Here is a 27271-nt window from a genome sequence, read left to right on the forward strand (position 1 = left end):
TGAAGCTGTGGGAAAGAGTAGTGGAAGCTAGGTTAAGGGCAGAGGTGAGCATTTGTGAGCAGCAATATGGTTTTATGCCTAGAAAGAGTACATCAGATGCAGTATTTGCTTTGAGGATGCTGGCGGAGAAGTACAGAGAAGGTAACAGGGAGTTGCATTGTGTCTTTTTAGATTTAGAGAAAGCGTATGACAGGGTGCCAAGAGAGGAGCTGTGGTATTGTATGAGGAAGTCTGGAGTGGCAGAGAAGTATGTTAGAGTGGTGCAGGACATGTATGAGAGCTGTAAGACAGTGGTAAGATGTGCTGTAGGTGTGACAGAAGAGTTTAAGGTGGAGGTGGGTCTGCATCAAGGATCGGCTCTAAGCCCCTTTTTGTTTGCTCTAGTGATGGACAGGATGACAGATAAGGTAAGACAGGAGTCCCCATGGACTATGATGTTTGCAGATGACATTGTGCTCTGTAGCGAGAGCAGGGAACAGGTGGAGGAAAATTTGGAGAGGTGGAGGTATGCTCTGGAAAGCAGAGGAATGAAGGTTAGCCGCAGCAAGACGGAATACATGTGTGTAAATGAGAGGGACCCAGGAGGATTGGTGAGGCTACAGGGAGCAGAGGTAAAGAAGGTGCAGGATTTTAAGTACTTGGGGTCAACGGTCCAGAGCAACGGAGAGTGTGGAAAGGAGGTGAAGAGGCGGGTACAGGCAGGTTGGAATGGGTGGAGAAAAGTGTCAGGTGTGTTGTGCGATAAAAGAGTATCAGCGAGAATGAAAGGAAAGGTGTACAGGACAGTGGTGAGACCAGCGATGCTTTACGGCTTAGAGACAGTGGCGCTGAAGAAAAGACAGGAGGCAGAGTTGGAGGTAGCAGAGCTGAAGATGTTGAGGTTCTCCTTGGGAGTGACAAGGATGGATAGGATTAAGAATGAGTTTATCAGAGGGACAACCCACGTTAGATGTTTTGGAGATAAAGTCAGAGAGGCCAGATTGAGGTGGTTTGGACATGTTCAGAGGAGAGATTGTGAATATATTGGTAGAAGGATGCTAAGGTTGGAACTGCCAGGCAGGAGGTCTAGAGGAAGACCAAAGAGGAGATTTCTGGATGCAGTGAGAGAGGACATGAAGTTAGTTGGTGTGAGAGAAGAGGATGCAGAGGATAGGGTTAGATGGAGGCAGATGATTCGCTGTGGCGACCCCTGAAAGGGAACAGCCGAAAGACAAAGAAGACATGTCTCATATAATAATAATAATAATAATAGAAAAGGGATGTCTGCCTTGGTGGCACTGGAGGGCACTTATTAAGTGTACTCTCTGCTTTTCTTTGACAAAATTCCACCATTTAGGACATCCTGCAATGGCACCAACGCAGATGTAACTTCTTAGTGCCTTATCCTGGTATCGTAAGCACCTCAGATACTGTACTTGCTGCTGCTGTGAAATTTCCACACTATAAAAATGAAATGTTAAATAGTTTTTTTAAACAAAAACTAATACTATTACGAAATGTATTATATTGAAAAGCGTATAACAAAAATACTTTATTGGTTTACAAGATGTATGAAAAAATTATTACTGTAATTGTTTTACAGATTACTTGCCTGTGAATTGCTGTGTAGGTGCTTTTAATGTAGACTAAAATCTACCATTTTCATGAATTCTGTGTTATTTGGGGTCAATGAGTGTCTGAGGGAAGAAGAAGCTAAGACTATACTTTCAGGGATCATTTCTATAGTTTCTAACTAGGAAATGTGGTTGGAAAGTGTCGTGTCTCTCTAATCATAATGATGAGATGTGATGTACTTTTCTGAGTATGAATCAGATTATAGTGAGTGTGTTATGCGTAAGCTATAATTGTTGATGAGTGTTATGGGTGTCATGAAAGACATAAAAAAAAGTACATGATCAGAACAATTTTGACAACTCCTTTTGAAAAATGGGTTTAAAGATTAGCTTTGTTTTATTCAGCAATTCTGTTTGAGATGAGCACAAGAATAAAACAGAATTTCTATAAAATCTGATAACTGAAATACTGCAACCTGGCATCTGTTTTGTTTCTTAAAGAATAAAAATATGACAGGATGCAAGTGTAATATGTTTAAATGTATGACTAAATTTTTTAAGGAAATAAAGGAAATAAAATTTTCTATATCCTACTTAGGAAATATTGGTTAAAGGAACTTCCACACAAAACAGTTGTGCTTCCTAACAGCTTTTAACTGATGGAACTTAGTTAGGAAATTAGTAAACAGTGTAAGGATCTGTCCAATGACACAAATTTCAAAAGCATTTTTGATGTGTCAAGCCAGCGGTTCAGACAGTGGGCTGTTGATACAAGTGCAGAACTCATGCAGGTCCATGTAAGGACTGGGTCGCTCCAGAACCAAGATGAAGCAAACAGACACCTTAAACCATTGCAATAGCTCCACCAGGTTCTCAGAACGAGGTGGAATGGACACCATCTGAATCAACGCGACCTCCAGAGGCAGGCTGTGTGTTTCTCCAGGCTGAAATCGGGTTAGCACGAATTTAGTGGGAGAGGTTTCTGAGACCTGATTGTGAAGTGTGGAGTAGGTCTACTTACCTTGCTGATGTACTCCTTGCAGACAGATTTGTCCACATATTTAATAGCGACCTGTTCACATACACCAAACATAATTAGGAAAAGTAGGATTTCCTGATGATTTCCATGTAAATGTAATTAAGTGTATATGTGCACGCAACTTACCGATTTTTCTGCCTTCCTCACTCCAGCGTAGACCGAACCCATGCCTCCTTCTCCCAGCAGCTCTCCCACCACGTACCGTGCTGCAAACGCCACTAATAAATAAATAGACAGACAACAATTATTCTGATCAATTAATCTAAAAAAAAAAAAAAAGGGGGCATCTGAAATAATCACACCACCATTTGTACAAAACTGGATTGTAACGTACCTCCGTTCTGGTCCCAGATGGAAAGAACTTATATGAGGATATATGCGCATATATGAAGCCTATATGCAGTATATATGCATATATATGATAAATAGCGTATGAAGTATCGATTTGGTGCAATACGTATTATATGCAGTAGGTGGCAGTGCAGTGTTTACTGGTAAATTATCCCTCTCTATCTGATCTACTAAAATGAGCAGAACTGACTGAAGTTCACACCAGTTGGCCATCTTCCATAACTTTTGACTTAGCGCACAACTTACTAGTATAAAAATATAACGCAATACAGAAAAAAATGCTTTTTAAGCTTATTATTTGAAGTATTACTGAACATACACCACAGTTCAAAAGTTTGGGGTCACTTTCTAACTCCATGATCGTTCCTGATTTTTATTTTTTTCTACATTGTAAAGGAATGCTGAAGGCGTCCAAAAATGCATTAATTTCCTTTAAACAGTTGATATTGAGATTTGTCTGCCACTTACGCTCTGTAAAGACTTCATAACGCCTCTAATCTGAGGTGCTGTTAATTGGTCATTTTTCAGGCTGATAACTCTAAATGAACTTCTCGTCTGTGGCAGAGGTAGGTTTTGGTCTCGCCCTCCTGGGATGGTCTTTATGAGAGCCAGTTTCATTATGGTGCTTGACGGATTTTGCAAATGCACTTGACAATAATGTTCTTGCAAGAACTATTACAGAAAGGCTGACAATTGTGTAAAATAACAACTAACTGTTGTTTTTGTTGTTAGATAATTACCTAATTTCATATGTGTTATTTTATAGTTTTGAAATCCCCAGTATTGTTGTAGAATGTAGAAAATAAATCACTAAACAAAAACAAAGAAATTTGCAAGTGACCCCAAACTTTTGAACGATAGTATATATTGGGTCATATTTGTAAAACAAAGAAAAGAACATTAAGACAAACAACATATAAAACTATAAAGACAATATTTTAGCAGGTCGCGGGAGGGGGGGGGGGTCATCTTGATGCAGTCAGTATAAGATATACCACTCATCGGTGTAAGCTGCAAGTCAGTGATGATGAACCAGTGCCTGCTGATGATGACCAACACATCTCACCTTCTCTACCAGAGTGAAAATGATGCCAATTAAACTGAACAGGTCATCTGGAATAAAATTAGTAGCAGCATCAGCTTATGCTAGTAATTATTATTGTAGTCAATATTATTTCAAAATAATATTTTCTCAGCCTTATTTTGAATTAATATTGTCTACAATCATAATTAAAATGAGTAACTAGTTTACTAGCTCGAGCTAATGTTGCCGGTTTTTTTGTTCCAGTTTATCTGGAACTTTAATTTCCCCTCACGCCAAAGGCATAATCTGTTAATTTTGAAGAATTTCACAGCATCTGCTTTTAAAGCTTATTCTTCTTGTCGCATAAATTTTCAGCTCCACCTTTTCTTTTTTGTCAATTTTCAACCATGGCAATTATTCATTCTTTGTTGTATCGAAAAGGGATCCATCTCTCTCACGTTATTGCACGTTATTGCTAGCTGTAGCAGCGGAGCAGGTATCCAGGGAAACTAATCGATGTTAAAGGATCAGCCAATAGGCGCGCAGGCCCAACCCACTGACGCTGATTGACAGAACGACTCATTCTGCTGAAAAGTCGCATTATGAAATAAATAGGCCTTTGTAAAAAAGGAGATTTTAAAATAAAAACAGCATGAATTAAAAAAAAATGCCTCTGCAATAATCTCTGTTATTGGGAAAAATAATGACCATAAAATATTATTTCATAATAATAAGTAAATTTATATGGCAGAGTGCAATATATTTCACAAAGATATGCTTTTTTTCAAAATATGTTCCATTACAGTATTTCACAATATCATTCTCATATAACATAGATGTGTCTTAGTTATTCATAGAGTTATTTATTTCATCATGTCCTATTTATTTATTTATTTTAAAACACTTTGGAGTTCCATATGAATTAGAATAGATACTTTCCTATTATTTTCCACTAATTCCCTCCTGTTCATTGCACCCCACTAGTCATGTCTGTATTCCCCACACTTTGAGAACCACGGGCTTACAGTGATGTAGAAGGGCATCTGACTTTACAGTTGGTTGGCAGGGCAACAGCAACCTCATCCTTTTTGTTAATCCTTCAATCCTGGATTCTCTTGACATAGTTCTGACAAATCACAGATTGACAATGCTACAGTATGAAGATAGCTTCCTATTGGTTAATTTGTCTTTTTTTTTTGCTAACACAATCGATGTGTTAATGACATTGCAAGGTACTTAATTCACCGTGTACTTTAGTTCCCCTTGCAGGGATAACCTGTTGCTGATGCTGTGGAAATTTGACTTTTAGATTTCAGTAAGAACTGTCTGGATGTGTTGAATGAAAACTATAAATGTGAATATTTTAAATGAAACTTGACATCATTAAGGCATAACCACCATCTTGTGTTTTCTTGTGTAGGGAACCAGTTGAATATCAATTTATTCACATTGTCAAACTTTTAGTCAGGCTATTAAAAAATGCCACAATTGCTTACCTTTATTTTAACTCAACAAACTTCATAAATGCGGAATTTTACACATGAAAATGTATCAGATTTCACAACAAACTACTGAAATTATTGTAATTGTTTTAAACAGTATTTCATGGAGAAAACAAAACTAATATTCAAACTTGATTTTAAAAGAAAATTGATAAAATCACTCTGATCATGTACTTTTCTTCTGATGTCTTTTAAAGACAGAAAACACTCATCAACAACTATAGCTCATCCATGAAACACAAAGCTATAATCTGATTCATGCTCAGAAAAGTACATCATAACTCATCATCGTAATTAGGGAGACGTAACACTTTCCAATCACATTTCCTAGTTAGAAACTATAGAAATGATCCCTGAAAGTATAGTCTTACCTTTTCCACCCCTCAGACACTCACTGACCCCAAATAACACAAAAATCATGAAAATGGCAGGTTCCCTTTCAGTCAATTCACTCGGTACAACACATATTGTATGGGATATCACGCCCTCTCGTGTCCTGGCTGAAGCCACCTTTATTCATGCCGTAAAGGCAGGCAAACCTGTGGTGACGTAGGTGTAGCCCCGCCTACACCTATAAACCATCGTCGCCACGGTTGCCACGGCCCTTAGTTTTTACATTTTTTACATTTGGGCATTTGGTAGACGCTCTTATCCATTTTTTCTCATTACACATCTGAGCAGTTGAGGGTTAAGGGCCTTGCTCAAGGGCCCAACAGTGGCAACTCGGTGGTTGTGGGGTTGGAACCTGGGATCTTCTGAACCGTAGTACAATGCCTTAACCTGCTCAGTTCTTACGCTCTTCACCTCGCTGTGAACACCTTTTCCATAGAGTTTTCTAGGTGCTGCTAGTTAACTCTACATTTTACTTTACAAGACTGCGCTTAAAATCAGCTTAACTGCTCTTGTTGGTGTTAGCGACAACAGCCTCATTTTGGTGAGTCGTCTACCTGCGGAGCGCTGACTTTTAAGTTCACTGTCAGTCAGAACATTACCGACATCTCAGTTTAGTTGGCTTCTGTTTAGTTGTGCTAACAGCGCTAGCTGGCATGAGCATGGAAGCTAATGTGGCAAAGAAGAGGTCCGCTGTTTGCCCCTGTCCTCAGGAATGCGGCTTCTCCTTGCACGAGAAGGACCACCACGAAGCGTGCCCTGTCTGTCTGGGAATTCTCCATGCTAGGAGAGCTCTAGCTGAGCCCGAGTCATGTGCGCTTTGTTGCCAGCTCCGGCGCTCAACGCTGGAAAGACGGGTCACGTTCGTGGAAAGGATCCTGGGGAGAAATACGGTCGCTCAGCAGGACCCCCTTCTTTCCGAATTAGCAGTCCCAGCTTCGCCTGTGCCTGCTGACGAGGAATTTTCGTCAGAAGTCCCCGCACCCACAGCCGGCAAGCTGTGAAAATGCCCTTCAATACCTGTAGGGGGCAGTCGTGTTTCAGTCTAAAGTATCGTGTGTCTACTGAAGCCGAAAAATGTTATGTCTCTTAGGCGCCCATTGACAGCAAGCGACAGAGCTCATAAACGTGTCAAGCTCAAACTGTTATGTATTTATTCATCATTTTCATTCAGAATTATTATTATTATTAGTAGTAGTTCTCCGAATTTATTATTATTATTATTATTATTGTAACGCACCCGCGCGTGTGCAAAAGGACTACAAAGATGTATGACGTTAGCCTATAATGGTATTGTTTTATTGTTTTTATGCGCTTTAAACGCAGACGGCTACTGGTGGCTCAGTGGTACAGTATCTCGAGGGGTCGGAGGACCGTGGGCTCTCCTACAGCGCTGGTCAGCAGCCAGGCACCGAGCAGCATGCTTTCGAGGATGATGACTTGCTCGACATCGGCCTAGAGATGCATGGCTTGTCGGAGGACGAGCATGAAATTTTGCCGCCCGCTCAGAGCTCCGCTGCTACTGCGTTAGCCGCTCGGGACAACACTTCATTTTTTGCTCTCTACCGCCGAGCGGCCGAGAAGCTGGAGGTGGAGTGGCCCTCCTCGCAGCCGGCTCAAAAACCGTCAAGGTTCGCAGGATTTTTTCTTCCTTTTGAACCGACAACCCTTAAAAACTGCTTGCCTATGTTTCCCGACTTTGTCGGCGAGTTAACGTCGTCATGGAGCAAGCCGCTGTCGACCCGTGTATCAGTGCCGGGTTACAGACAGTATTTGGAATTAGACGGAGCTGAGAAAGCAGGACTAGTTAGCCCACTGCCAATGGAGCCATCTTTGGCAGCTTATTTGTCACCCTCGCATGATCATGGAGTGTCTGGCCCTACTGTCCTTCCGTCCAAACACTGTAGATTCTCCTCTGCCCAGCTGGAGAAGATTTACTGCGCTTAAGCGTGCACTGCTCGTGCACTTTACCTCGAGCTTTTGGCCGGTGAAGCAACAGCCTCCCAGGCAAAACCCACGGCAGTCAGTCTGGGGTATGGGCCCCCCACCATGCGTCCGGAAGGATGCAGCGACTAGGAGGAAGAATCCTCACTCCTCCTAGCTCAGATTTTAAAGGGAGAGGAGCTCTGGCTGCAGGGAGACACTGTTTCTCCTCTCTCAATGCCGCCCAAGAGGCCGCTATGTTATGTTCAGGAAATCAGTCCCAAACGGCGCTGCACTTCCCTTACACAGTCTCCCAAGCACAATCCCCCCCCTCACACACAAGTGTTTATGCTCGAATTATGAACCCCAGTTCGGGCGTGTTAAAAAATTCTCAGGGATTTACAGCAAGTGCCCTCGATGCTTACAGTTTGATTGCCCCAAAAATTGTGCCTTTTGTAAGCCATGTGAATGTTGCATTATTAAAACCAATAAAGAGTTTTCCTGTTTACAATGTTGCAAAACAAAAAAGCCCAGTGCCATCGATGAGGCTGCACTCTGGCGGAACGCCAGAACCCATTCCTGGGTCTGGAGATATGCTCTGTTACCAGCCAAGCACGTCTCTCAGAGCACAGAATAGCCGCATTTCAGCGCTGCCTTGCTCTGTTTCAGTTGCAACACAAACTCCGTTTCCGAGTGTCTTACAGCTAATGGGAATGATGGCGTCTATGATCGCTGTGGTGCCTCTTGGGCTGTTGAACATGCGTGCATTTCAGCGCTGGGTGCACTCTCACCGCCTATGTGCGGCGCGCCACCTCAACAAGGGGCTGACAGTGACACCGTCATGCATGTCAGCCTTCTGCCATGGAGGAAACCCAGGCTGTTACGTCAGGGCTCTCCGATAGGCAGGGTGTCGTTTCACAAAGTGGTGTCAACAGATGCCTCCCTCAGCGGCTGGGGCGCTCTGTGCGATGGCTCTGCGTTCAGGGGGGCGTGGTCACAGGAACAACGCAGGCTTCACATTAACTATTTGGAGCTGTTAGCAGTGTTTTCAGCCCTGAGACATTTTTGTCTGGCTCTGACAGGCCATCATGTTCTGATCAGGACAGACAACACAACAGTGGTGTCGTATATAAACAGACAAGAGGGGACTCGTTCACTTCCTCTGCTGAAACTATCTCATTCTCTATTGCTATGGTCCAGTGTTCATCTTCTGTCACTCAGGGCCACTCACATTCACAGTGTGTCTATATGGCATGAGGTTAAGGCAATTATTCATAAGAAAACTGAATGAAATGTAAGAATATTTAATTAATTCTAAATATATTGGATGAAATCTGACATGAAATACAGTATTTAAATGATGATTTCATTTATTAATGAAAAATATTCCAAACCTGCCGATCTCTATGTGAAAAAGTAATTGCCCCTAAACCTTATACTTGGTTGTGCCAACCTTGCCAGCCACATCTCCAGTCTAGTGTTTGTGATAACTGCCAATGAGTCTTGACCTAAAGTTATTTAAATTTCAATTCAATTCAATTTTATTTGTACAGTGCTTTTAACAATTGTCACTGTCTTAAAGCAGCATTTCCATGTAATGATGGAACAGAAATTTTTGCTTCGCTAACTTTTCAGGAAGCACATGTCCCATATAATAATAATAGTAATAATAATAATAGTTATAATAATAATAATAATAATAATAGAAAAGTGCTGTCTGCCTTGGTGGCACTGCAGGGCACTTATTAAGTGTACTCTCTGCTTTCCTTTGACAAAATTCCACTATTCAGGACATCCTGCAATGGCACCAACGCAGATGTAACTTCTCAGTGCCTTATCCTGGTATCGTAAGCACCTCACATACTGTACTTGCTGCTGCTGTGAAATTTCCACACTATGGAAATTAAATGTTGAAAAGTTTTTTAAACAAAAACTAATACTATTACGAAATGTATTATATTGAAAAGCGTATAACAAAAATCATTTTTTTTTTTTACAATTTATACTTAGTTTACAAGATGCATGGAAAAATTATTACTGTAATTGTTTTACAGATTACTTGCCTGTGAATTGCTGTGTAGGTGTTTTTGTTTAATGTAGAGGCTAAAATCTACCATTTTCATGAATTCTGTGTTATTTGGGGTCAATGAGTGTCTGAGGAAAGAAGAAGGTAAGACTATACTTTCAGGGATCATTACTATAGTTTCTAACTAGGAAATGTGATTGGAAAGTGTTACGGCTCCCTAATCACAATGATGAGTTATGATGTACTTTTCTGAGTATGAATTAGATTATAGCAAATGTATTATGCATAAGCTATAACTGTTGATGAGTGTCGTGTCTTTGAAAGACATCAAAAGAAAAGTACATGATCAGAGTGATTTTGACAACTCCTTTTGAAAAATGGGTTTAAAGATTAGTTTTGTTTTATTTAGAAATTCTGTTTGAGATGAGCACAAGAATAAAACGGAGTTGATATAAAATCTGATAATAACTGAAGTATTAAAACTTGGCATCTGTTTTGTTTGTTAGAAAATATAAATATGACAGGATGCAAGTGTAATATGTTTAAATGTATGACTAAATTACTTAAGGAAATAAAGGAAATAAAATTTCCTATACCCTACTTAGGAAATATTGGTTAAAGGAACTTCCACACAAAACAGTTGTGCTTCCTAACAGCTTTTAACTGATGGAACTTAGTTAGGAAATTAGTAAACAGTGTAAGGATCTGTCCAATCACACAAATTTTGAAGCACTTTTGATGTGTCAAGCCAGCGGTTCAGACAGTGGGCTGTTGATACGAGTGCAGAACTCATGCAGGTCCATGTAAGGACTGGGTCGCTCCAGAAACAAGATGAAGCAAACAGACACCTTAAACCATTGCAATAGCTCCACCAGGTTCTCACAGCGAGGTGGAATGGACACCATCTGCATCAACGCTACCTCCAGAGGCAGGCTGTGTGTTTCTCCAGGCTGAAATTGGGTTAGCACGGGTTTAGTGGGAGAGGTTTCTGAGACCTGATTGTGAAGTGTGGAGTAGGTCTACTTTCCTTGCTGATGTACTCCTTGCAGACAGATTTGTCCACATATTTAATAGCGACCTGTTCACATACACCAAACATAATTAGGAAGAGTAGGAATTCCTGATGATTTCCATTTAAATGTAATTAAGTGTATATGTGCATGCAACCTACCGATTTTTCTGCCTTCCTTACTCCGAATCCATGCCTCCTTCTCCCAGCAGCTCTCCCACCATGTACCGTGCTGCAAACGCCACTATTAAACAAATAGACAGACAACAATCATTCTGATCAATTAATCAAAAAAAAAAGGCCATCTGAAATAATCACTCCAACATTCGTACAAAAGCTGGATTGTAGTGTATCTCCGCTCTGGTCCCACATGGAAAGAACCTATATGAGGATATATGCGCATACTGTATATGAAGCCTATATGCAGTATATATGCATATACAGGTCCTTCTAAAAAAATTAGCATATTGTAATAAAGTTCATTATTTTCTGTAATGTACTGATAAACATTAGACTTTCATATATTTTAGATTTATTACACACAACTAAAGTAGTTCAAGCCTTTTAATTATTTTAATATTGATGATTTTGGCATACAGCTCATGAAAACCCAAAATTCCTATCTCAAAAAATTAGCATATCATGAAAAGGTTCTCTAAACGAGCTATTAACCTAATCATCTAAATCAACTAATTAACTCTAAACACCTACAAAAGATTCCTGAGGCTTTTAAAAACTCCCAGCCTGGTTCATTACTCAAAACCGCAATCATGGGTAAGACTGCCGACCTGACTGCTGTCCAGAAGGCCATCGTTGACACTCTCAAGCAAGAGGGTAAGACACAGTAAAAAATTTCTGAACAAATAGGCTGTTCCCAGAGTGCTGTATCAAGGCACCTCAGTGGGAAGTCTGTGGGAAGGAAAAAGTGTGGCAGAAAACGCTGCACAACGAGAAGAGGTGACCAGACCCTCAGGAAGATTGTGGAGAAGGACCGATTCCAGACCTTGGGGGACCTGTGGAAGCAGTGGACTGAGTCTGGACAGAAACATCCAGAGCCACTGTGTACAGGCGTGTGCAGGAAATGGGCTACAGGTGCCGCATTCCCCAGGTCAAGCCACTTTTGAACCAGAAACAGCGGCAGAAGCGCCTGACCTGGGCTACAGAGAAGCAGCACTGGACTGTTGCTCAGTGGTTCAAAGTACTTTTTTCGGGTTAAAGCAAACTTTGCATGTCATTCGGAAATCAAGGTGCCAGAGTCTGGAGGAAGACTGGGGAGAGGGAAATGCCAAAATGCCTGAAGTCCAGTGTCAAGTACCCACAGTCAGTGATGGTCTGTGGTGCCATGTCACCTGCTGGTGTTGGTCCACTGTGATTTATCAAGGGCAGGGTCAATGCAGCTAGCTATCAGGAGAATTTAGAGCACTTCATGCTTCCATCTGCTGAAAAGCTTTATAGAGATAAAGATTTCATTTTTAGTACGACCTGGCATCTGCTCACAGTGCCAAAACCACTGGTAAATGGTTTACTGACCATGGTACTGTGCTCAATTGGCCTGCCAACTCTGACCTGAACCCCATAGAGAATCTGTGGGATATTGTAAAGAGAAAGTTGAGAGACACAAGACCCAACACTCTGGATGAGCTTAAGGCCGCTATCGAAGCATCCTGGGCCTCCATAACACCTCAGCAGTGCCACAGGCTGATTGCCTCCATGCCACGCCGCATTGAAGCAGTCATTTTCGCAAAAGGATTCCCGACCAAGTATTGAGTGCATAACTGAACATAATTATTTGAAGGTTACTTTTTTTTGTATTAAAAACACTTTTCTTTTATTGGTCGGATGAAATATGCTAATTTTTTGAGATAGGAATTTTGGGTTTTCATGAGCTGTATGCCAAAATCATCAAATTAAAACAATTAAAAGGCTTGAACTACTTCAGTTGTGTTTAATAAATCTGAAATATATGAAAGTCTAATGTGTATCAGTACATTACAGAAAATAATGAACTTTATCACAATATGCTAATTTTTTGAGAAGGACCTGTATATGATAAATAGTGCATGAAGTATTGGTGCAACACGTATTCTATGCAGTAGGTGGCAGTACAGTGTCTACTTGTAAATTATCCCTCTCTATCTGATCTGGTATCTTTTGACTTAGCACCCAACTTACTAGTGTAAAAATATAACACAATACAGAAAAAAAAAGCTTTTTAAGCATATTATTTAAAGTATCACTGAACCTACATTACCGTTCAAAAGTTTGGGGTCATTTTCTAACTCCATGATCGTTCCTGATTTTTATTTCTTTCTACATTGTAAAGGAATGCTAAAGGCGTCCAAAAAATGCATTAATCTCCTTTGAACAGTTAATGGTGAGATGTGTCTGCTACTTACGCTCTGTAAAGACGTCATAACGCCTCTAATCTAAGGTGCTGTTAATTGGTCATTTTTCAGGCTGATAACTCTAAATTCACTTCTCGTCTGTGGCAGAGGTAGGTTTTGGTCTCGCCTTCCTGGGATGGTCTTTGTACGTGCATGTTATTCACAAGTTCTGACGCGTGTCTTTTTTGTTACACAGTGTCACTCACGACTCCAGACGTTTCGTTGATTTCTTTGTCTCTTGTTTTATTTTCAACATCAAAGTACAACGGTTGTTACAGTTTCTTGCATAAATCCACTGTAGTCACGACAAGTTGTTTGCTGTGTTCTGTAGCTTCGATAGATTACAGTTACAACAACTCATTTTACTGTATCTTTTAGCTTACAGTCTCACAGTCAAAAGCTTGTGTTCTCCACACCTTTCTGTATCCTTCCGTGTTTTAACAACAACTGAACAGCTAACGTGCGTGATAGACATGCAGCTACATAACTTTGGGATGATGTCACAGAACAACTCATGAAATGATGTCACAATAAAAATTACGAGTATGACACTTAATGCTTAATGCTTAACTAATAGACTGAAATGAAATAACACAACAACAAATCACAAGAATGAAATATGGCCCATACATTTCCAGCCTCTAATTGACAGGCAGGGAGACTGACAATTACACACATTATTATTATTTTTTTTTACAATAGGGCCACAAAATTTACTATTAAATTAAAATTTTAATTAACTTTCTTAACACTTTAAACATTTGTTAACGGTTTAACTTAATGTATTCATATTGCTGTGTACCAAATGAAAGGAACAAAACTACTTTATAAGATAATTAACAGTCCATTTTACATATAAGGCACAGCTTATCGATGGGTGTTCAGTGTACTGGTTTTAGTTTTGACCAACACATGTCTCACAAGTCATTTTTTATCAGGGAACACTTTCGTGATCCGTCCGACGACCCATGAATTTCTTGGAGAAGACTCATCAATTATTAGAACTACGTCTCCGATCGAAAGGTTTTTTCTCACTTGAGACCATTTTGGCGCTCCTGAAGCAAGGGCAAGTATTCACGCACCCATCGCTTCCAGAATAGGTCGGCAAGGTACTGAATTTGCTTCCACTTGCGACGTGCGTAAGTGTCCTCCTTTTTGAAAAGTCCAGGAGGCAAGTTTGGCTGTTTTTTCATCAGCAGCAGGTGGTTGGGTGTCAGGGGCTCCAGGTCTGTGGGATCGTCTGTAGCGGTGGTAAGGGGACGGTCATTCATATTAGCTTCCACCTCACACAAGAATGTATGCAAGCTCTCATCGTTTAGTGATTGTTCTTTTAGTACGGACCTCAAGATTTTTTTGACTGATCTTATCTGCCTTTTCCATATTCCACCGAAATGAGATGAGCAGGAGGATTGAATATCCATTGTATCCCCTTTTGCATGAGGACGCCTTCAATCTTTGACTGATTTCACTGTTGGATAGCTTTACGCAATTCAATCTCACCTTGAATTGCGTAAAGCTATAACACCTATAAAGTTTGTTCCGTTATAACTTCTCATGACTGACACCTGGCCTCTTCTGCACATAAAGCGTCGAATAGCATTTAAGCAGGAGTCTGTATCTAATGACTGCCCAACTTCAATGTGCACGGCTCTTGTTTTCAGACAAGTAAACAATATGCCATATCTTTTAACATTACTTCTACCTCGTTTGACCTCGAAGGGAGTAAGGAAGACTACTCAAAATAGTCTACCCCTACGTTAGTGAACGGTGGGTGATCTGGTGTTATTCTATCACGTGGCAGTTCTGACATTTTTTGTTCGCTAGTCTTTGCTCTGATCTTTCTACATGTCACACAACTGGACAGAAACTTTTTCATGAGGGAATTTGCAGTCGGAATCCAGTGTTCCTGCCGCAATTTTGAAAGCATATAATTCCTTTCACAATGTCTGACCTGTTTGTGAATGTCTCTTAAGATTAAAGTTGTAATGTGTTAGTCTTTGGGGATAATGACTGGGTGTTTTACATGCTCAGGCATTGCAGACCTACCAAGACGTCCTCCGACTCTTAGCACTCAGTCCTTCAGTACTGGATCTAGCTTGGAGAGACAACTGTTTCTTTTTACGGTTGCACTACCCTTTTGTAACATAGAAATTTCGTCTTTGAATTTTTGGTTTTGGACCAACTCAATAACTTTGTTTTCTGCCCTTGTTAAGTCCTTAATTGTTAGAGACTTATGGTTTTCTGTTATTGAGTTATTTACCTGTCCCTTAATCCTTTTTGTTCTCTGTTTAAGCATGTCCTTAACGCAAAGAATTCAGGCAACGGATCTTTTCAACTTGTACCAGTCAGAGTGATAGTTAATAACCTCTAAGTCAGTAAGCACGTAACTTTCTACTTGTTTCCTCGCGTTCATGGTGCTTAACATGATATATATTTTTTTACCTTGTACATTTAATCGCCGTGCTAGTGACTCTGTGAAAAGTAGCAGAACTACCTGGGTCCATAAAGGCGTACATTTCTACTGTCTTATTACCTTTCTTGGACTTTATTTTAACAGGTACTATGGAGAGAAGGCAATCATGTCCAGCCCCAGTGCACGTGCTTGTTTCATGACTCACTGTAACAGGCAGTGTTTTAACTGGTTCAGTTTCGTCAGCTTTTATGATCGCTTGAGCTGTGTCTTGTGCTGCAATGTGTAGCAGGCGAGGATGTTTCTTTGAGCACAACTGACATGTAATTTTCTTTATGCAGTCTTTGCTTAAGTTTCCTCTTACTAAACATCTAAAGCACAATCCATTCCTTTTCAAAAAGTCCAGTTTGTCCTTATATGTCTCACCGTTAAACTGGTGGCATTCATCTAGGGTATGATCTTTCACACAGAATGCACAAAGTTTAGTAAAGGCACTAATAACTGATGCACCGCTACTCTTTACTGATGCACCACTACTCTTTACTGTAATCGAGGCTTTATGATTTTTACCAACCTGTTTTACGCCGGTTGCAAAGCTGCTACCTCTTTTTCCTTTCAAAATTTTTTGCTTGAGCCCTGGAGGAGATTTGTTGCAGTGTTTTTTTTACCGCTAGTTGAAACGTTCAGGTCGCCGAAAAGTGGGTTGGACATGACTGTTGCTTCTTGCTCTACGAACTCCATCAACTGCACAAACTTGGCTCTTGTTTGGGTGCGCCTTTCATGCTTACATGCGTGGTTCCTCCATCTTTCACGCAGTTTGTAGGGCAGTTTTGAGACGATAGTCCTCAAGTTGGTGGCATTATCTAACTCATCCATGTAGTCGATGCTTGACATAGTATTGTGACAGTTTATCAGGAACAGGAAGAAAGTGGTCAGTGACTTTCCGTCCTTTGACTTTATTTCCGGCGCCAGTGAGTGCCTTTTGCATCAGCGTTGTAGCGATTATTTGTCTATTTACAAACTTATCATGTAACAGTCTCATAGCTTCTGCATAACCGCGATGTTCTGGCATGAGCTGTCCTCTAGTATACTGCTCAAGATAGAACAGCCTATCCAGATTGCTATCAGTTCTGGTTTCAATGACATGTTTAAAGGCTTTTACAAAGGACGTGAACTCAAGAGGGTCGCCATTGAGCGAAGAAACGTCGCGCGGAGGTAAGGAAGATTGCCTTTGACTCTTCGCAAACATTTCTGTAATATCTGTCTGAAGTGGCATCCTACCATGAGACTCTACTGTATCAATGTTGTAAAGTGAGTGTTCGTTACCTTGGGTAGACCGTTCCATTAAGGTGCTTGACATTATGGGTTTGGCATTCACGGGCATGCTTAAGTGGGCTGCTCGGAGGTGTGATGGCAGTTCAAAGTATTCCGTTGCAGAACTGTTGTCGTGGTTTTCATTGTATTCTCGTTCGGGACTACTGGGGTGGTAGTCGAGCTGAGGATGCTGTATATGTTGAGAACTTCTTGGATGCTGCTGACGTTACGCTTCCGTGCCTTTTAGGGGTAGGCGTCCAACATTGACACGCTGTTGTTTGGCGAGACTCCATCGTCAACTGTTTGGGACAACTTAAAGCGATTACTGGTTTCCGCAATCCAAGACTTCACTCTTACCATGAATTCTGTGCAGCGCGTCAATCTAGGGTGACACCAGTGGTGCTGATCGGTTTTACGCTCTTCATCCTTTGTGCACGCTTGCACTTTTACATTGCTTTCAACAAAGTCATTTAGCAGCCCTTTGTATTCGCGGCGCATGGCTTTAACATCATGCAAATTACAAGCATTGTCCATAAGCGCCTCTAGTTCATTGTATAATACGGTCAACTGACTCCACTTGCCTTCTCTGGCGTTCTTTAGTCTGTGAAGCTTGTCTGGAGAATTGTTTTTGTCGAGCACCATCACCCGCTCAGATTCGACGATGGCGACGTTGTCCTCATCGTCTGACATGGTAAAATTTAAGCAGGCAAGTCCTCTTATCGCTTTCGGTTGCTTGTCGACAGTCGATGCGCGTTTTCTAAGATCGCACGCGCGCTCTTCACTCCTTGTTCACACTCTTAATTCACTTATCTTCATTTTTGCAGTGGAGAAAGCTTTTGACTTTACATATACGTGCATGTTATGCACAAGTTCTGACGCGTATCTTTTTCAGTTTCTTGCATAAATCCACTGTAATCATGACAAGTTGTTTGCTGTGTTCTGTAGCTTCGATAGATTACAGTTACAACAACTCATTTTACTGTATCTTTAAGCTTAAAGTCTCACGGTCAAAAGCTTGTCTTCTCCACACCTTTTTGTATCCTTCCGTGTCTGAACAGCCAACGTGCGTGATAGACATGCAGCTACATAACTGTGGGATGATGTCACAGAACAACTCATGAAATGATGTCACAATACAAATTACGAGTATCATACTTAATGCTTAACTAATAGACTGAAATGAAATAAACACAACAACAAATCACAAAAATGAAATATGGCCTTTACAGTCTTTATGAGAGCCAGTTTCATTATGGTGCTTGACGGATTTTGCAAATGCACTTGACAATACAGTTCTTGCATGAACTATTACAGAAAGGCTGACAACAACGTCGTGATGCAGTCAGTGTAAGATATACCACTCATCAGTGTAAGCTGAAGTCAGTGATAATGAACCAGTGCCCGCTGATGATGACCAACACATCTCCCCTTCTCTACCAGAGTGAAAATGATGCCAATCAAACTGAACAGGTGATCTGAAATAAACTCAGTAGCAGCATCAACTTATGCTAGTAAGTATTATTGTAGTCAATATTATTTCAAAACAATATTTTCTCAGTCTTATTTTAAATTGATATTGTCTACAATCATAATTAAAATGAGTTTACTAGCCCCAGCTAATGCTGCCTCTGATTTTATTCCAGCCTGCGGAACTTTAATTTCCCCTCACGCCAAAGGCATAATCTGTTAATTTAAAGAATTTCACAGCATCTGCTTTTAAAGCTTATTCTTCATGTCGTATGAAATTTCAGCTCCACCTTTTCTTTTTTGTCATTTTTCATCCATGGCAATTATTTATTCTTTGTTGTATCGAGAAAGGATTCATCTCTTTCCCTCTGTAAATTAAAAGTAAAAGGGGGCGTGGTTTCAGAACACGTATGGAGTAGGATTACATTACATTCACATGCACACAAACTTGCGTGGGGAAAAAAAGAGTTCAGAGCAAACAATAGCGTTCAGCACAAAACCTTTATCTGCCTTTTTCAGCGTCACAAAGTTATAATACAAAACATACAGTAAAAGTAAAGAAAAGGATAAAACAATAGAGCGTTAGAGGCAGCACAGCTGAGCTCACCCGGTACTCCAGACGGCCAGTCCGCCACTGCCTAGCACATTATTGCTAGCTGTAGCAGCGGTCCGCAAAGGAGGTATCTAGGGAAACTAATCGATGTTAAAGGATCAGCCAATAGGCGCGCAGGTCCAACCCACTGGCGCTGATTGACAGAACGACTCATTCTGCTGAAAAGTCGCATTATGAAATAAGTAGGCCATCGTAAAAAAAGGGGATTTTAAAATAAAAACAGCATGAATTAAATAAAACGCCTCTGCAATAATCTCTGTTATTGGGAAAAATAATGACCATGAAATATTATTTCATAATAATAAGTAAATTTATATGGCAGAGCCACGACCGGCGCGTTCCAGGTTCCGGCATTGGACCTTGGAGAGGATTCCCCCAGTGATGCGGCACCGGCACCGGAGCAAGCTACAGCTCCGTGCCCCGTCCGCCAGCGAAGCGACCTGCAGCTGTGCCTGCCGGCCTACAACGGCGCCAGCGATCCCCACGCGTTCATCGCCCAAGTAGAGCTAGCCGCCAAATTCGCGGGCTGGTCCCCGGCAGAAACAGCCGTCTGGGTGGCCCTCTCGTTGGAGGGTGACGCGCTGCGGGCGTTGGAAGACCTCCGCTCCGGCGCAGGGGATCGTAACGAGGCCGCGGGCGAGGAGCTGGCAACCCGCATGCGGAGCGCCTCCGAGCCACTGGGGGCGTTCGCCATGGACCTGAGATCTCTCGCGCGCATAGGCTACCCGGAGTTCGGGCCCGCCCGGCAGGAGGAGCTAGCGCGCCGTGCGTTCCTGCGGGGAATGCCAGGTTGCTAGTGCCCAAAGCGCAGCCAGACATGTTAGTGGAGCGCACCAGGGGGGCGGAACTTCCGGTGGGCGCACCATGTAAACATCCGTTAGCAGACCGAACGAGAATAATGGCGGAGCTTATGCAGCGTAGGGCTAAGTCAGACACAGGCCGACACCGTGAAATCCCTGTTACACGAATTGCGGACATTTTCGCGGTTGATGAGCGCGAGTGCACACATACCGATTTGGTGTAGCACACGATTAATACAGGTAACGCAGCTCCAGTTCGGCTACATCCGAGACGTCTTCCCTTAGCTAAACGAGCTATCGCTGAACAAAAGCAAGTAGAGCTCGCTTTGCAGGACTTCCGGGTGGGGGCACCTATGGAGCGTATGGGTGTGGACATTCTTGGGCCTTTTCCCATCTCCGATCGCGGGAACCGGTATGTGCTGGTAGCCATGGATTATTTCACTAAGTGGCCAGAGGTGTTTGCTGTTCCTGACCAGAGCGCTTCCACCACGGCTCGAGTGTTGGTGGATGAGGTGTTCAGCCGATTAGGCGCCCCGGAGCAGTTGCACAGCAATCAGGGGCGTAACTTCGAGGCGGAGGTATTCGCGGCGGCGTGCGAGCGCCTTGGGGTGAAAAAGACTCGCACTACGCCCCTTCATCCGCAAAGTGACGGCCTCGTGGAACGCTTTAATCGGACACTCACCACCCAACTCTCCGTGCTTACCAGCGACCGGCAAAGGGATTGGGACGAACATTTGCCTCTCGTGCTTTGGGCTTATCGCACAGCGGTACAGGAGTCCTCACAGCTGACGCCAGCTGCGTTGATGTTCGGTCGCGAGTTGCGCACATCCGTGGACCTTGTGTTCGGGCCTCCCCCACAAGTGGATTTACCCCCGAAGCCGGGGATGGATTACTTTTGTTCCTTAAAAGACAAACTGTTCCGTGTCCACGAGCTGGCGCGTAGGCACTTGGCGAACGCCGGGGTGAAGCAGCGCCGCTTGTATGATACTCACAGCCGGGGGCTGGGGAGCAGGTTTGGGTGTATTCCCCCGGAAGAAAAAGGGGCCTCTCGCCTAAGCTTATGTCGCACTGGGTGGGCCCCTGCACGGTCGTTGCTCAGCTCTCCGACGTAGTTTACCGGGTACGGTTGACGGGGCGGTCGCGATTGGTCGTGCTCCACCGGGACCGGCTCGCTCCCTACCAGCCCCACGCCAGCGGAACCTCGAACTCTGGGGAGGCCGGTCCGCCTCAGGAGGAGGGCTGCACCCCTCCTTTCCCCGCAAAAAGACTCCGGCGTTCCCAACGCCAGCGCGGACCACCGTCACGCCTGCTGGACTGAGTTCGCCATGGTGACCGGGGACGGTCACAGCTCGGGTGGGGGCAATGTGGCGTGGGCGGGGTTTCGGTTGGGAACCATCATGCTTTGCGGGAGGGGTTGTTACGTTGTCACCCTGTTGGGGAAAGGTGTTTGGGTTAGTGGGTTCGGCCAGGTTGTGTGTGTGTGGGTTGGAAGTGTGTCTTGTGTTTTATGACTGTTTATTGTGAATGTGCCGTTGTGTCCAGAGCGAATTAAAATACTCCCAGCCATTGCATTGGACAGCCAGGAAGCTCACTTGTTTCTCCAAGTTCCTGCTTAGTGGTAAAAACGCTACAATATGTTCCATTACAGTATTTCACAATATCATTCTCATATTACATAGATGTATCTTAGTTATTCAGAGTTATTTATTTCATCATGTCCTATTTATTTATTTATTTTAAAACACTTTGAAGTTCCATATGAATTAAAATAGATATTTCCTATTATTTTCCACTAATTCCCTCCTGGTCATTGCACCCCACCTGTCATGTCTGTATTCCCACACTTTGAGAATCACGGGCTTACAGTGATGTAGAAGGGCATCTGACTTTACAGTTGGTTGGCAGGACAACAGCAACCTCATCCTATTTGTTAATCCTTCAATCGTGGATTCTCTTGACATTGTTCTAACAAATCACAGATTGACAATCCTACAGGATGAAGATAGCTTCTTATTGGTTAATTTGTCATTTTTCTTTGCTAACACAATCGATGTGTTAATGACACTGCAAGGTACTAAATTCACTGTGTACTTTAGTTCCCCTTGCAGGGATAACCTGCTGCTGATGCTGTGGAAATTTTACTTTTAGATTTCATTAAGAACTGTCTGGATGTGTTGAATGAAACTATAAATGTGAGTATTTTAAATAATATCTGACATCATTAAGGCATAACCACTGTCTTGTGTTTTCTTGTGTAGGGAAACAGTTGAAAACCAATTTATTCACATAATTTGTCAAACTTTTACTCAAACTATTAAAAATGCCACACTTGCTTACCTTTATTTTTATTCAACAAACTTCATAAACGGGAAGTTTTGCACATGAAAAAGTAAAAAATTTTACAACAAACTACTGAAATTAGTGTGCTTGGTTTAAGTAGTATTTCATGAAGAAAACAAAACTAATATTCCAACAGTTTAAAAGAAAATTGACAAAATCACTCTGATCACGTACTTTTTTTTCTGATGTCTTTTAAAGACAGAGAACACTCATCAACAATTATAGCTCATTCATGAAACACAAAGCTATAATCTGATTCATGCCCAGAAAAGTACATCATAACTCATCATCGTGATTAGGGAGACGTAACACTTTCCAATCACATTTCCTATTTAGAAACTATAGAAATGATCCCTGAAAGTATAGTCTTACCTTTTCACCCCTCAGACACTCACTGACCCCAAATAACACAAAAATCATGAAAATGGTAGGTTTTAACTTCTATACTTAAACAACTATACAGAAATCCACATGAACTATGCTAAAAACACAAACTATCCTTATTGCATCTAAGCATTATTTTAGATGATTTGTACTTTGAATCAAGCATCACTAAACATTTTGCAAAACAATTGTAGAACATGCACTTTTAGTTAGTCCCACAAAGTTCTTATTTTTACAAACACAGAGAGATTTTATAAGATTATATATCTTTTAGTAAACATTTTCTCTAGAAATACACTTTTTCTTTTAATCCTGAAACACTTAAGGTCCGCAAATAACACATAACTCATGAAAAGGGTGAATTTTAGATTATACCAAAACACAGCAATTCACCTAAACTATGCTAAAAACAAAAAGTATACTAAAGTATTGTTTTAGAGGATTTGTACTTGGGTCGAGTATTTTGTTCTTTTACTCAACTACATTTCCAGGAATACACTGTGTCTATATGGCATGAGGTTAAGGCAATTATTCATAAGAAAACTGAATGAAATGTAAGAATATTTAATTAATTCTAAATATATTGGATGAAACCCGACATAAAATGCAGTATTTAAATGATGATTTCATTTATTAATGAAAAATATTCCAAACCTGCCAAACTCTATGTGAAAAAGTTATTGCCCCTAAACCTAATACTTGGTTGTTCCACCCTTGCCAGCCACATCTCCAGTCTAGTGTTTGTAATAACTGCCAATGAGTCTTAACCTAAAGATATTTTAATTTGAATTCAATTAAATTTTATTTGTACAGTGCTTTTAACAATTGTCCCTGTCTTAAAGCAGCATTTCCATGTAATGATGAAACACATTTTTGCTTCGCTCACTTTTCAGGGAGCACATGTCTCATATAATAATAATAATAATAATAATAATAATAATAGAAAAGTGCTGCCTGCCTTGGTGGAACTGCAGGGCACTTATTAAGTGTACTCTCTGCTTTCCTTTGACAAAATTCCACTATTCAGGACATCCTGCAATTGCACCAAAGCAGATGTAACTTCTCAGTGCCTTATCCTGGTATCGTAAGCACCTCAGATACTGTACTTGCTGCTGCTGTGAAATTTCCACACTATGAAAATTAAATGTTGAATAGTTTTTTTAAACAAAAACTAATACTATTACGAAATGTATTATATTGAAAAGCGTATAACAAAAATACTTTATTGGTTTACAAGATGTATGAAAAAATTATTACTGTAATTGTTTTACAGATTACTTGCCTGTGAATTGCTGTGTAGGTGTTTTAATGTAGAGGCTAACATCTACCATTTTCATGAATTCTGTGTTATTTGGGGTCAATCAGTGTTTAAGGAAAGAAGAAGGTAAGACTATACTTTCAGGGATCATTTCTGTAGTTTCTAACTAGGAAATGTGGTTGGAAAGTGTAATGTCTCCCTAATCACAATGATGAGTTATGGTGTACTTTTCTGAGTATGAATCAGATTATGGCGAGTGTATTATGCATAAGCTGTAATTGTTGATGAGTGTTGTGTCTTTGAAAGACATCAAAAGAAAAGTACATTATCAGAGTGATTTTGACAACTTCTTTTGAAAAACCAGTTTGAAGATTAGCTTTGTTTTGTTTAGAAATTCTGTTTGAGACGAGCACAAGAATAAAACAGAATTGATATAAAATCTGATAACTGAAGTATTAAAACTTGGCATCTGTTTTGTTTGTTAAAAAAATAAAAATATGACAGGATGCAAGAGTAATATGTTTAAACCTAAGACTAAATTACTAAAGGAAATAAAATTTCCTATATCCTACTTGGGAAATATTGGTTAAAGGAACTTCCCCACAAAACAGTTGTGTTTCCTAACAGCTTTTAACTGATGGAACTTAGTTAGGAAATTAGTAAACAGTGTAAGGATCTGTCCAATGACACAAATTTCGAAGCACTTGTGATGTGTCAAGCCAGCGGTTCAGACAGTGGGCTGTTGATACGAGTGCAGAACTCGTGCAGGTCCATGTAAGGACTGGGTCGCTCCAGAACCAAGATGAAGCAAACAGACACCTTAAACCATTCCAATAGCTCCACCAGGTTCTCACAGCGAGGTGGAATGGACACCATCTGCATCAACGCGACCTCCAGAGGCAGGCTGTGTGTTTCTCCAGGCTGAAATCGGGTTAGCACGGGTTTAGTGGGAGAGGTTTCTGAGACCTGATTGTGAAGTGTAAAGTAGGTCTACTTACCTTGCTGATGTACTCCCTGCAGACAGATTTGTCCACATATTTAATAGCAACCTGTTCACATACACCAAACATAATTAGGAAAAGTAGGAATTTCTGATGATTTCCATGTAAATGTAATTAAGTGTATACAGTACTTAATTCACAGTGTACTATAGTTGCCCTTGCAGGGATACCAGTTGCTGATCCTGTGGAAATTTCACTTTTAGATTTCATTAAGAACTGTCTGGATGTGTTAAATGAAAACTATAAATGTGAGTATTTTAAATGAAACCTGACATCATTAAGGCATAACCACGGTCTTGTGTTTTCTTGTGTGGGGAACCAGTTGAAAATCATTTTATTCACAATTTGTTAGACCTTTAGTCAGATTATTAAAGATGATACACTTACTCACCTTTATTTTAACTTAACAAACTTCATAAATGAAGAGTTTTACACATGAAATAGTATCACATTACTGAAATTATTGTGCTTATTTTAAATAGTATTTCATGGAGTAAACAAAACTAAGATTCAAACTTGATTTAAACTTTTCTTTTATAAAATCACTCTGATCATGTACTTTTCTTCTGATGTCTTAGAAAGACAGAGAACACTCATCAACAATTATAGCTCATCCATGAAACACAAAGCTATAATATGATTCATGCTCAGAACAGTACATCATAACTCATCATCGTGATTAGGGAGACGTAACACTTTCCAATCACATTTCCTAATTAGAAACTATAGAAATGATCCCTGAAAGTATAGTCTTACCTTTTCACCCCTCAGACACTCACTGACCCCAAATAACACAAAAATCATGAAAATGGTAGGTTTTAGCTTCTGTACTTAAACAACTATACAGAAATCCACATGAACTATGCTAAAAATACAAACTATCCTTAGACTAAGCATTATTTTAGATGATTTGTATTTTGAATCAAGCATCACTAACCATTTTGCAAAAAAAATGTTGTATGACGTGCATTTTTAGTTAGTTTCACAAAGTTCCGACTTTCACAAACACAGAGAGATTATATAAGATTATATATCTTTAAGAAAACATTTTCCCTAGAAATACTTTTTCTTTTAACCCTGAAACACTTAAGGTCCCCAAATAACACATAAATCATGAAAATGGTGAATTTTAGATTATACCAAAAACACAGCAATTCACCTAAACTATGCTAAAAACAAAAAGTATACTAAAGTATTATTTTAGAGGATTTGTACTTGGATAGAGTATTTCGTGCTTTTACTCAACTACATTTCCAGGAATACACTGTGTCTATATGGCATGAGGTTAAGGCAATTATTCATAAGAAATGTAAGAATATTTAGTTAATTCTAAATATATTGGATGAAATCTGACATGAAATACAATATTTAAATGATGATTTCATTTATTAATGAAAAATATTCCAAACCTGCCGACCTCTATGTGAAAAAGTTATTGCCCCTAAACCTAATACTTGGTTGTGCCACCCTTGCCAGCCACATCTCCAGTCTAGCGTTTGTGATAACTGCCAATGAGTCTTGACCTGAAGATATTTTAATTTCAATTCAATTAAATTTTATTTGTACAGTGCTTTTAACAATTGTCACTGTCTCAAAGCAGCATTTCCATGTAATGATGAAACAGAGATTTTTGCTTCGCGCAATTTTCAGGGAGCACATGTCCCATATAATAATAATAATAATAATAGAAAAGTGATGTCTGCCTTGGTGGCTCTGCAGGGCACTTATTAAGTGTACTCTCTGCTTTCCTTTGACAAAATTCCACTATTCAGGACATCCTGCAATGGCACCAATGCAGATGTAACTTCTCAGTGCCTTATACTGGTATCGTAAGCACCTCAGATACTGTACTTGCTGCTGCTGTGAAATTTTCACACTATGGAAATTAAATGTTGACTGTTTTTTTAAACAACAACTAATACTATTATGAAATGTATTATATTGAAACACGTATAACAAAAATACTTTATTACTTTACAAGATGTATGAAAAAATTATTACTGTAATTGTTTTACAGATTACTTGCTCATGAATTGCTGAGTAAGTGTTTTTGTTTAATATAGAGGCTAACATCTACCATTTTCATGAATTCTGTGTTATTTGGGGTCAATGAGTGTCTGAGGGAAGAAGAAGGTAAGATTATACTTTCAGGGATCATTTCTAAAGTTTCTAACTAGGAAATGTGATTGGAAAGTGTTATGTCTCCCTAATCACAATGATGAGTTATGATGTTCTTTTCTGAGTATGAATCAAATTGTAGTGAGTGTGTTATGCATAAGCTATAGTTGTTGATGAGCATCATGTCTTTGAAAGACATCAAAAGAAAAGTACATGATCAGAGTGATTTTGACAACTTCTTTTGAAAAATGCGCTAAAAAATATCCACTCTGATCTACTCAAAAAAAATTAAGGTAACTTTTTGCATCAGATAATTACGTAGTTCAAGCAAGACTTAAGTCTATTTAATTTTGCAAGTAAATCCT

The 27271-nt window shown here is 40.5% G+C and overlaps 2 protein-coding genes and 7 non-coding genes across 9 annotated transcripts; 4 read left to right on the forward strand and 5 right to left on the reverse strand.

The window, feature by feature from the left end:
- The first annotated feature begins 1694 nt into the window (after positions 1-1694).
- Positions 1695-1905, forward strand: LOC128514546 (small nucleolar RNA U3). Its single transcript, XR_008356504.1, has one exon. It is a non-coding gene; the product is annotated as a small nucleolar RNA U3 (small nucleolar RNA).
- Positions 1906-2290: 385 nt separating this feature from the next.
- LOC128513866 (serine/threonine-protein kinase pim-3-like) lies at positions 2291-2760 on the reverse strand. The gene is made up of 3 exons (XM_053487418.1): positions 2719-2760; positions 2575-2667; positions 2291-2497 (listed from the first exon to the last, which is right to left on the reverse strand). The coding sequence occupies exons 1-3, from the start codon at positions 2758-2760 to the stop codon at positions 2291-2293; spliced, it is 342 nt and encodes a 113-aa protein (XP_053343393.1).
- A 2865-nt stretch (positions 2761-5625) lies between these two features.
- Positions 5626-5838, reverse strand: LOC128514577 (small nucleolar RNA U3). The gene has a single exon (XR_008356528.1). It is a non-coding gene; the product is annotated as a small nucleolar RNA U3 (small nucleolar RNA).
- A 4116-nt stretch (positions 5839-9954) lies between these two features.
- Positions 9955-10164, forward strand: LOC128514523 (small nucleolar RNA U3). The gene has a single exon (XR_008356481.1). It is a non-coding gene; the product is annotated as a small nucleolar RNA U3 (small nucleolar RNA).
- Positions 10165-22301: 12137 nt separating this feature from the next.
- On the reverse strand, positions 22302-22515 carry LOC128514605 (small nucleolar RNA U3). Its single transcript, XR_008356553.1, has one exon. It is a non-coding gene; the product is annotated as a small nucleolar RNA U3 (small nucleolar RNA).
- Positions 22516-23915: 1400 nt separating this feature from the next.
- Positions 23916-24125, forward strand: LOC128514602 (small nucleolar RNA U3). The gene has a single exon (XR_008356550.1). It is a non-coding gene; the product is annotated as a small nucleolar RNA U3 (small nucleolar RNA).
- A 376-nt stretch (positions 24126-24501) lies between these two features.
- Positions 24502-25592, reverse strand: LOC128513867 (serine/threonine-protein kinase pim-3-like). Its single transcript, XM_053487419.1, has 3 exons — positions 25545-25592; positions 24786-24878; positions 24502-24708 (listed from the first exon to the last, which is right to left on the reverse strand). Exons 1-3 carry the CDS (start codon positions 25590-25592, stop codon positions 24502-24504), a joined length of 348 nt encoding a protein of 115 aa, XP_053343394.1.
- Positions 25330-25542, reverse strand: LOC128514582 (small nucleolar RNA U3). The gene has a single exon (XR_008356532.1). It is a non-coding gene; the product is annotated as a small nucleolar RNA U3 (small nucleolar RNA).
- Positions 25593-26923: 1331 nt separating the features above from the next.
- LOC128514524 (small nucleolar RNA U3) lies at positions 26924-27133 on the forward strand. The gene has a single exon (XR_008356482.1). It is a non-coding gene; the product is annotated as a small nucleolar RNA U3 (small nucleolar RNA).
- The last annotated feature ends 138 nt before the right edge of the window (positions 27134-27271 follow it).

The sequence above is a fragment of the Clarias gariepinus genome, chromosome 26, assembly GCF_024256425.1.
Source record: "Clarias gariepinus isolate MV-2021 ecotype Netherlands chromosome 26, CGAR_prim_01v2, whole genome shotgun sequence".
NCBI classification, from domain to species: Eukaryota; Metazoa; Chordata; class Actinopteri; order Siluriformes; family Clariidae; genus Clarias; species Clarias gariepinus.

Coding starts and splice junctions, on each gene's coding strand:
- LOC128513866 (XM_053487418.1), bottom strand. CDS start 2,760: ATGGGTTCGGTCTACGCTGGAGTGAGGAAGGCAGAAAAATCG. Junction 2,668..2,718: donor TGAGGAAGGCAGAAAAATCG/GTAAGTTGCGTG, acceptor GGAAATCATCAG/GAAATCCTACTTTTCCTAAT. Junction 2,498..2,574: donor GCAAGGAGTACATCAGCAAG/GTAAGTAGACCT, acceptor ACCCGATTTCAG/CCTGGAGAAACACACAGCCT.
- LOC128513867 (XM_053487419.1), bottom strand. CDS start 25,592: ATGATTTTTGTGTTATTTGGGGTCAGTGAGTGTCTGAGGGGTGAAAAG. Junction 24,879..25,544: donor AGTGTCTGAGGGGTGAAAAG/GTAAGACTATAC, acceptor GGAAATCATCAG/AAATTCCTACTTTTCCTAAT. Junction 24,709..24,785: donor GCAGGGAGTACATCAGCAAG/GTAAGTAGACCT, acceptor ACCCGATTTCAG/CCTGGAGAAACACACAGCCT.